This window comes from Otolemur garnettii, unplaced genomic scaffold (assembly GCF_000181295.1).
Source record: "Otolemur garnettii isolate 467f Iridium unplaced genomic scaffold, OtoGar3 scaffold00077, whole genome shotgun sequence".
Classification (NCBI taxonomy): domain Eukaryota; kingdom Metazoa; phylum Chordata; class Mammalia; order Primates; family Galagidae; genus Otolemur; species Otolemur garnettii.
In genome coordinates, this window is record NW_003852472.1 from 9,168,071 (window position 1) to 9,178,393 (window position 10,323).

Below are 10,323 nucleotides of genomic sequence, written 5' to 3' on the forward strand. Positions count from 1 at the left end.
GCCTCAAGCTATCCCCCTGGGTAGAGTGCCATGGCATCACGCTCACAGCAACCTCCAACTCCTGGGCTCAGATAATGTCTTTTGAAGTAGAAATTTTTATTTTTTATTTTTAGAGATAGAGTCTTGTTTTGTCACCCTCAGTAGAGTGCCGTGGCATTACAGCTCACAGAAACCTCCAGCTCCTGAGCTTAGGCAATTCTCTTGCCTCACCCTCCCAAGTAGGTGGGACTACAGGCACCTGCCACAATGCCTGGCTATTTTTTTGTTGCAGTTTGGCTGGGGCCAGGTTTGAACCCACCACCCTCAGTATATGGGGCCGGTGCCCTACTCACTGAGCCACAGGCACCGCCCAAACCAAAAAAATTAATTATGATGAAGTCTAATTTATTTATATTTTCTTTGGTCGCTTGTGCCTTAGGTTTCATATTGAAGAAACCATTGCTTACAAGGTCTGACAATTAAGTTTGTGAACTTGCCTCCATGTGCTTACACTGGCAGCACTGTACAAACAATTCAGTAACGTTTCATAACCTGGGTATATCAATGTCTCTCAAGTGTGTTCATGGCAATTTGTGGTGAAATATTGCTGAGTGGTGTTCATTATTATTGTTGTGTGTTTTTGTGTGCTGTCACAGCATCAGAACTTGAATTAGAGCAATAAACAAATATCGAATTCCTTGTTAAATTTGGCAAGAGTAGAAGTGAAATCAAGGACATGTTAATCCAAGGTTGTGGGGATAACGCCATAAAGAAAATGGCAGTATACAAATGGATTAAACGTTTTCCTAAGGGGAGAGAAAGCATCACTGATAAAGAAAGGGCAGGATAGCTACTAATAAGCAGAACTGATGAAAAGATGGCAAAAACTCGTCAAAAGTTGTATGACTGGCTCATGTCTGTGGCTCAGGTGGCTAAGGCTCCAGCCACATACACCTAAGGTGGTGAGTTTGAATCCAGCCCAGGCCTGCCAAACAAGAATGACTGCAACCAAAAAAAAAAATAGCCAGGCGTTGTGGCAGGTGCCCATGGTCCCAGCTACTTGGGAGGCTGAGGCAGGAGACTCCCTTGAGTCCAGGAGTTGGAGGTTGCTGTGAGCTATGATGCCATGGCACTCTACCCAGGGGGACAGCTTGAGGCTCTGTATTAACAAAAAAATAAATTAAAAAAGTTGTGTGACTGTGAGGAGCATAGTGGACCAAGTAATCATCAATAAAGTAACAAAAGGCTGGGTGCCTGTAGCTCAGAAGCTAAGGCACCAGCCACATACACCAAGGCTGGCAGGTTCAAACCCAGCCCAAGCTTGCCAAACAACAATGACAACTACCACCAAAAAAAAATAGCCAGGTGTTGTGGCAGGTGCATATAGTCCCACCTACTTGGGAGGCTAAGACAAAAGAATCACTTAAGCCCAAGAGTTGGAGGTTGCTGTGAGCTGTGATGCCATGGCACTCTCCTGGGCAACATAGTGAAACTCTGTCTCAAAAAAAAAAAAAAAAAAAAAAAATTTATTTGTATAATACATTTTCAGAAAATACAGCAATCTACAAAAAAATAAAACTTATAAACCTAAAGGTCTGAAAACTGTATAACATTATATATATGAAAGATGAATATTCTTTATTGAAAAAAAGTCATGTAAGTATGAAAAAAATTTGACTATCTCCTCTCCTCTAACCTTATAGTCCATCCACCATGCTGGCAACATGCTATTTAAAAAAAAAATAACATGTTAGCATCTGGGTTTAAGAATATAATTAAAACAATAATAAGACAAAAACAATCAGATATTTTATGCCTATTAAAACATTACCTGTGTAATATACCAATTCTTCCCAGCCATGTTTATGCCATGCCGCATTCCGTATATCTTCCCTGGTCTGAAGATCCTTATAAGCTTAAAAATAACCACACAGAAGAAAGACTTAAAACATAACACCCTACATTCCATTAGTATATCCATTAACGTGTTGATTCAGCTAGTCATCTAGTTTTCTCAGAGACTATTTTGGGTATTTAGTCTGGGAACTGGGAAAGTTGTTGAGCTAGTAATTTTGTGCAAAATTATGTTAGGCCTTGTGGGAGAAGCAAAATAATTTGCTCTTCATCTTTACAATCTAGTGAATCCAAGATCTATCTTTATAAACCAAATGAACTTTTCCAATAACATGCTACACTCATAACCAGAAACAGACTACAGATAAGCAATATCAAATTTGATTTTGTTCAACACTTACAAAGCACCGCACTGATGTGGGCAAGAGACTGCATTCAATGCAATGAAGAACAGGAGATGCTCAAACGCAAGGTCAACCCCTGTGAGCACTGTGCTAAATGGAGAATGGGGCAGCTGCTTGGAAGGTGTGATTTGACCAGGTGGGTCTTGAGAGAGTTGGAAAGGACATTACTGACACACAGGAATGGGAAGAAAGGTGATGTAGGTGGAGGGGACAGCATGATCAAAGCCATCACTTAGTACTTGGTATTGCTATCTCATACAGATGCCTTATGCCTTGGTTTTTGATTCCCAACCACTTACCAGGAAAACACCTGCTAGGCATTTTAGTTAAGACTAAAAGTTGTCCAGGGTTCTTTCTCTAAGTTCCAGTTTCTGTTTTGGGACACATGGCATTTCCTCACAGGACTTGTTCTTCCTTTTTTTCTTTTTGGAGACAAAAGTCTCACTATGTCGCCCTGGGTAGGGTGCCATGGAGTCACAGCTCACAGCAACCTCAAACTCTTGGGCTTAAGCGATTCTCTTGCCTCAGCCTCCTAAGTAGCTGGGCCTACAGGTGCCCGCCACAATGCCCAGCTATTTTTTTGTTGTAGTTGTCATTGCTGTTTAGCAGGCCCAGGCCAGGTTCGAACCCACCACCCTAGGTATATGTGACTGGTGCCCTACCCACTGAGCCACAGGCACCACCAGTCCTGTCATTCTTATCTTTGTAAGCCCTGCTATGCTAACACAGCAGGATAGCCAGGGTTACAACACAGGTCAAGCCAATAACTTGGTTAACTGATAGTCTGGAAATGACTTATGCTTTTCCTTTAACTTAAAAAACCTTTTACAGATGTGTTCAGAATGTACTGGCAGTACTATTTCAAGCTATTACTGAGATCCAGTCCATGTTCTAGCAGGCAGACAGGTACAAATAGCCACAACCAGCACTAGACAGGGCTCTGAGGGCTTAGGAGAAGAGTGACATTCATGGGGAGGGGGTTAACATATAAGTGTTGAAAGATTCCTTGAAAGATTCCTAAAATGGTGCCAAACAAAAGTGAGTGGGCATAGAAAAGATGAGAGGTTCAAGGTCCTTGTAGGATGGTGGAACCATATCTGTGAAGGCAGGCAGTGAGGGTGTGTGTGCACAGGAAGTTGCCTCTTCAGGTAAAATGCAGAACTATCTCTGAGGAAGCAATGGGAAGTCAGTCTGGAAAGGGAGGCAGGGCCCACTTCATTATCCTCCCTCTCTCATGGTTACCTGACTCTCATTCCTTCCACCATTATTCCACTTTCATTTTCAGCTTGCTGATTTGCCAGGGATCTTTGAGTCTTAGTTCCAGATAGCCCACCACTTCCCATCCCTCTGTGATGCTTGCATTTGGAAGAGAATTTAAGGTTACTGACTCGATGTTTGCTCTACTGCCTAGTACAACTTAGTAATGGCCTATCAAATTCCAGTAACTCAAAAATGAAGGAAAAAACGTATACCCCAAAGATGATGCACCATATATAGCTGCCCAATCTGAGAGAAGAATCCTCCAACTGCTTCATTACTGTCCTGTCTGAAGCGAATTGCACGAGCCCTGTAAGAGAAGAACAATGTTCCGATACTGAATTAGATAGGTTAAAAACAATGAATAGACGAAATCTCCATACTCAGGGCAAGTTGTTCAGGATAAAGGATTAATTTTTTTTCAAGCAATCATCATATTGTTGTATTATCAAATGCAATCAAAAGTTACTTCAATGGTTGCAAAATGTAGGTGTACCTTTCCGTAGCTATATTAATCATTTTTTGTAAGAATTACACAGTATTTAATGACAACTATTAAAAATGAACCCCAACATGAGAACATGTGGCTGCACTGCTCACTGACATAAAGTCAAAAAAACTGCCAGAGATAGGACCCACCAGCTTAAAAAATTGCTTCTCCGAACACTCTTTGAGAGGAAGTGAGGGAAATCTGGACACTATAATACCAAAGATCCCCACAGGGACACAGGGACTGCCCCTGGAGAATGGGATTGAAATCAGAGATGAAGCTGATGCAGTGGGTGCCAGTCTATGGTTCTAGTTACTTGGGAGGTTGGGGGTGGGGGGATGATCAATGGAACCCAGGCATTTCCAACAAGCCTGGGCAAAAACAGACCCTCATCTCAAAAAGAAAAAGAAAAACAAACAAAAAAAAAAAACCAAAACAGAGATGAAGGGAGCACACCTTCAAATCAGCCAAAGACAGAGAATTCTTGAGAAACACACCTGCTCTCTGAACTGTAAGAGGGATTCTGCATTCTGCAACCTTTTTAAACAATGTCAAAATACTAAGAGGGTACGAGTGCTTTTGTTACTTGGATGAACTGTATAATGCTAAAGTCTGGGCTTTCAGCATGCCTGCCACCAGAATAATGTACATTACACAGGATAGGTTAGTTTTTATCCCTTCCCCCTCATCTCCTCCCTCTTAGTTTCCAGGATTCTGCAACCTTTTTGAACAACATATGGAAAAACCATGAAAGCAAAGCTTCTTGGCAAAACATCATAACTACCACCACTATTCAGGATGCAGATGCCTTGTCTATTGTTTTTTTCTTTCTTATTAGAGCAAACCCTATAGAAAATGAGCACCAAAAAGCACTCATTATATACCATGCATGAAGGAAAGTGATACCATAGTACACTGTATCTATGTAAGTCAAAATAAAAAATTGGCACCTGCATAAAATTTCTTTTTTAAGATTTCCCACTGCAAAGGAATCAGCTCTTTAATTTAAACACCACCTGTTATATTTGTATCAGGCACTTTACTTTTGTATTTAGCAATGCATCTGAATTCCTAGAAATGTTTAAAAATGTATGAATTCTTCCAGGTGGTGCCTGTGGCTCAGTGAGTAGGGCGCTGGCCCCATATACTGTGGGTGGCAGGTTCTAACCCAGCCCCGGCCAAATTGCAACCAAAAAAAAAAAAAAAAAAAAAAAAGAAAGAAAAATAGCCAGGCATTGTGGTGGGGATCCGTAGTCCCAGCTCCTTGGGAGGCTGAGGCAAGAGAATCACCTAAGCCGAAGAGCTGGAGATTGCTGTGAGCTGTGACACCATGGTACTCTACTGAGGGCAACAAAATGAGACTCTGTCTCTAAAAAAAAAAAAAGTATGAATTCTTCTAAAAGCAGTTTTCTAGAATCAAAGGTGAAAATGAAGGAAGGGGTTTGATGATGATCAAATGATGATCATTTGAAAATGGTGATGAGATGCCAACAGAAAAAGCACAGTGGAGTCTGTCAAGAGACTCCAAACCACAGATTACCCAGCGAATTTATATCAAAACTGCCCAGGCTCTGGCCTGAAGCCTCAGTCACTTCAGGGTTCCAGAATTGACAGGACATGAGAAGAGATTCATTCTCATTTAAAAGAGCTAGAGACATATGAACAAGGATACCAATCTACTCATGTCTATAGTAAGACACCCAATTCTCAAGGGACAAAATGCTTGATGTGGCTTGACCAGTGCACTCTCTTCTTAGAGGCAAACTTCCTACATACTCAATTGTGATGTCTCAAAAAGGGGAATGGAATCAGAGCAAGAACAATCTGCTGTGTGGGTGATGAAGCCAGTCTCCTTCAGGTCACTTTGTACACCTCTGCTCTCATCCACCATGGGCTCAGTACCACAATGGAGTCCTGACTCATGCTTTTAGGTTTCTCAGTGGTGAAGGAGGGATCACTTGCTTCATAACCCTATGGGTTATCCACAAATAATGTTAAATTCTTTAACCTTTCCATTTAGAATTAAGTGATTGGTATCATCACAAAAATTACCAATATGATTGATAAATTACACAAATCACTTTAACATGCATGTTTTTATTCTAACGCAGAATAAAAACACTGTCTTTTAATTGATAGTGATAAATCTTCTAGATTATTCACTTCATTCTGAATTTTCTTACTGAGTTATGGTAGGCAAAGAAAACATACTTGCCTTAGCCTGGTAATAATCAGAAGCATGTACCGAAGAGGAGATCACCATCTTAAATAGTTACCTATGTGCCAAAATATAAACTGAATGCTGAACTGGCTTCATACATAAATTTTTAAACAATGTGAATAACCCCAGTACATCTTTGCAGATTCCAGGGTGAGCAAGTCTTAATCAGTAACGTTCAAAAACTGAACTCATTTGAGTGATTCTATTCTGTGGAGAGCAAAATAATTACAATTATAGCCCTGAAATAAAAGGACAAAAACCTATAAAAATCACTTGACAAAATAAAATAGTGTCTATAATAGTAGTGTACAATCAAATATGTATTTCTTAGTTTTCAAATTAAAAGAAATTCTAACTGGAATTATTTAGTCTTTGATGATCCAAGAAGAAAAGTCATTAGAAATAAAGGTCATAGAACCATCTGTTAGTGCTGGAAGAGATCCTAGAAATTATTTAATGCAAAGCAAGAAATTTCATAACTGAAAAAGAAAAAGGAGAACCATAGATAAGTTGAAAGTAAGAGGCAAAGTCATTTATAGACAAGGAAACCCTGGGTCAGAGCTGTCAAGTAACTCATGCTCTTTGTGGGAGAAAAAGGTTATAAAATGCTAGCTTAGGAAATAGAAATACAAAGTTTCCAAAGAAAATTAACAGTTTGCTTAATTACCTCAGAGACACACACACACCCCCATCCTCCACAGAAAAAGAAAACCAGAAAAAAAATGAAGGTACAGATAGTTTTCAAGTTTCAAGAAAAAAATGCTCAAATTTTTTTGGATTTTGTTTTTAAAACTTTTTTTGTAGAGATGCTATGTTGCCGAGGCTGATTTGAACTCTTCACCTCAAGCTGTCCTCCTGGCTGGGCTTCCCAATGCTGGGATTACAGGCGTGGGCCACTGATGCCAGCCTGTTCTGTGTTTTTTACCACAATAAAAATAAGTAAAAAAAAATTTTTTTTTATAATCTCAAGCACTTTGTGAGGCTGAGGCAGGAGGTCCACTTGAGGCCAGAACTTTGAGACCAGCCTGGACAACATTGCTGCCTCTACAAAAAGGAAGAAAAATTACCTGGGCCTGGGGCACATGCCTGTGGTCCCAGCTATTTGACAGGCTAGGATGGGAGGACTGTTTTGAGGAGGTCGAGGCTGCAGTCAGCAATGACTGTGCCACTGCCCTTCCAACTTGGGTGACAGAGTAAGACTCTGTTTCTTTAAAAAAAAAAAAAAGAAAAGAAAAGAAAAAAGTAACATTAAACTTACCATCTTAACCATTTTTAAGTGTACTGTTCAACAGTGTCAAATATATTCATAATGTTGCTCAAAGAATCCTCAAACCTTTTCATTTTGTAAAACTGAAACTCAGCATTGAAGACCAACTCCCTCTTTCCCCTTTGCCTGGGCCCTGGAAACCACGTTTCCCTTTTTTTTTCCCCTCACATTTCTATTTTCTATTTCTATGATTTGGACAGTGCCAAATACCTCATGTGTGTAGAATCAAACACTATTTGTCCTTTTGAGTCCCTTATTTCATTTAGCATAATGTCCTCTTCAAAGTTCTTCCTCAACAGGACTTCTGTCACTTTGTTTTTTCTGAGACAGAGTCTCTGTTGCCTAGGTTAGAGTGCTATGGCATCACAGCTCACAGCAACCTCAGTCTCCTGAGCTCAAGCTATCCTCCTGCCTCAGCATCCTGAGTAGCTGAGATTACAGGCACCTGCCACAATGCTCAGCTAATTTTTCTGTTCTTTGTAGAGATGAGATCTCACTCTTGCTTAGGCTGGTCTTGCAGAATTTAAGTGATCATCCTGCCTTGATCTCCCAGAGTGCTAGAATTATAGGCATGAGCCACCCCACACATGGCCAGGACTTGCTTCTTTAAAAAAAAGAAAAAAAAAAGCATAATGTTCTATTAAATGTATATATCCCATTTTCTTTATCTCTTCATCAGTTGATGACATTTGGGCTGCTTCTACCTCTTGGCTACTATGAATAATGCTGTGATGAACATGGTGATGAAAGTATCTCTTCAAGATCCTGCTCTGAATTCTTTTGGATATACATGCAGAAATGGGACTGCTCGATTATACTGAAATTATATTTTTAATTTTTTTTTAGGAACCTTTACACCATTTCCCATAATGGCTACAGCATTTCATATTCTCTTTTTTTTGAGACAGAGCCTCAAGCTATCCCCCTGGGTAGAGTGCTGTGGTATCACAGCTCACAGCAACCTCCAACTCCTGGGCTCAAGCGAGTACTTGTATATTTTCTTTGGAGAATTATTTATTCAAATCCTTTACCCATTTTTAAATTGGGTTATCTATATTCTTTTTTTTTTTTGAGACAGAGTCTCAATAATGTCACCCTCAGTAGAGTGCCGTGGTGTCACAGCTCACAGCAACCTCGAACTCTTGGGCTTAAGCGATTCTCTTGCCTCAGCCTCTCGAGTAGCTGGGAATACAAATGCCTGCCACAATGCCCAGGCTGGGTTTGAACCCATCAGCCCTGGTCTATGTGTCTGGTGCCCTAACTGCTGAGCTACAAGTGCCAAGCCGATTACTCTAGTTTTGTAGTCAGTTTTCGAAGCAAGAAGTATGGTATCTCCAATTTTGTTCTCCTTTCAAGGTTATTTTGACTATTTAGAGTCCTCTGCATTTCCAAAGCTTGCTGGGATTTTGATAAGGATTCTGCCAATCTATAGATTTGGGGAAAAACTGGTATTTTGCTACTCAAAATAAGAAAAAAAGAAGCAAAGTATCACTGAGATTGTCTATTTATGGGACAAAAGCAATGTTTCAGAAAAGATAAACATTCAAAAAGTTTACAAAACAACCTCATGCAGTACTGGTGTTCTAGTTAATAAAAAAAAAAAAAGAGTCCTTATCTTTTCAAAATATATACAATACTGAAATATTTATGAATGAAACATTGACTGGGATTTCATTCCAAACAGTATGGGCTGGGGAATTAGACCTAAACAAGACTGGGCATGTGCTATTAATTACTGAAGCTCAGTAATGAACATGGAAGGGGGGAAATCTATGTTATTGTTCTCTCTTGTTTTGGCATATGTTTGAAACATTTCTTAATAAAAACCAACTCAATAAAAACAAAATAGACAACTTTAGTCTAATGTCAAGTCCTGCTATGATGCTCAGATTTTTTTTCCCCCTCAAATTAGTACTATGGCTTAAATCAGTGGTTTTCAACCTTCCTAATGCTGTGACCCTTTAATACAGTCATGACCCACAGGTTAAGAACAGCTGGCCTAAAATAATAAGACTTACAAACTCACCAGGCAGTAAAATACTCACCAGTAATTGCCCCATTCAATCATAGTTCCTGGCTGAAAAGAGATTTAGATTTTGATTGTTAGTTCTGTGAAGATCATATGGAAACAGCAGTATAAAAAATATCAAGTGACAAACTTAAAAATTAACTTTTAATAATGTGGGATGGGCTGGGTGTGGTGGCTCATGCATGTAATCCCAGCACTTGGGAGGCCAAGGCAGGTGGACTGGCTGAGCTCAAGAGTTCGAGACCAGCCTGAGCCAGAGCAAGACCCCGTCCCTAAAAATATAGCCGGGCGTTGTGACAGATGCCTGTAGTCCCAGCTACTTGGGACTCTGAGGCAAGAGAAATCACTTAAACCCAAGAGTTTGAGGTTGCTGTGAGCTGTGATTCCATGGCACCCCACCCACAGCAACATAGACTCTGTCCCAAAACAAAATAATGTGGGATGTAATGAATTAAACCAGTGATTTTCAATTGGTGTGGTGCAGCATACTGATGTGCTGTAAAAATTTTTATAGACTGTTAATTAAATTATTTTCAAAACAAGTTCAAAGCACAGTAAGTATATTCTTTCTTCTACTCATTTTCTTGCCTAACATAATTTAAGCGTGCCATGAAGTTTAACTACAGGTTCAAATGTGCCATGAAATAATGATTGAGAAAGACTGAATTAAACAATGCAACAAAATACCATTACTCACTGTGTTCCTATCCCATAGTAGGAGTAATATTTTACAGCTTGATGCAAGAAGAGAACATACATACAAAGTAAAAATTATCCATTTATAGTTATCAAAACCACAGTTGGGTTCCTCCTTCAGATGAA

General features: G+C 39.7%; 1 protein-coding gene across 1 annotated transcript in view; it reads right to left on the reverse strand.

Annotated features, from left to right (window-relative positions):
• The window catches only part of NIPSNAP2 (nipsnap homolog 2), a 34,121-nt gene that overhangs the window by 1,812 nt on the left and 21,986 nt on the right, over positions 1-10,323 (reverse strand). Inside the window, exons 7-9 of the mRNA XM_003794223.3 lie at positions 9,518-9,549; positions 3,710-3,804; positions 1,811-1,894 (exon numbers count right to left, since the gene is read on the reverse strand). Of these exons, the coding sequence (XP_003794271.1) occupies positions 1,811-1,894; positions 3,710-3,804; positions 9,518-9,549 (211 nt within the window). The remainder of the gene's footprint in view (positions 1-1,810; positions 1,895-3,709; positions 3,805-9,517; positions 9,550-10,323) is intronic.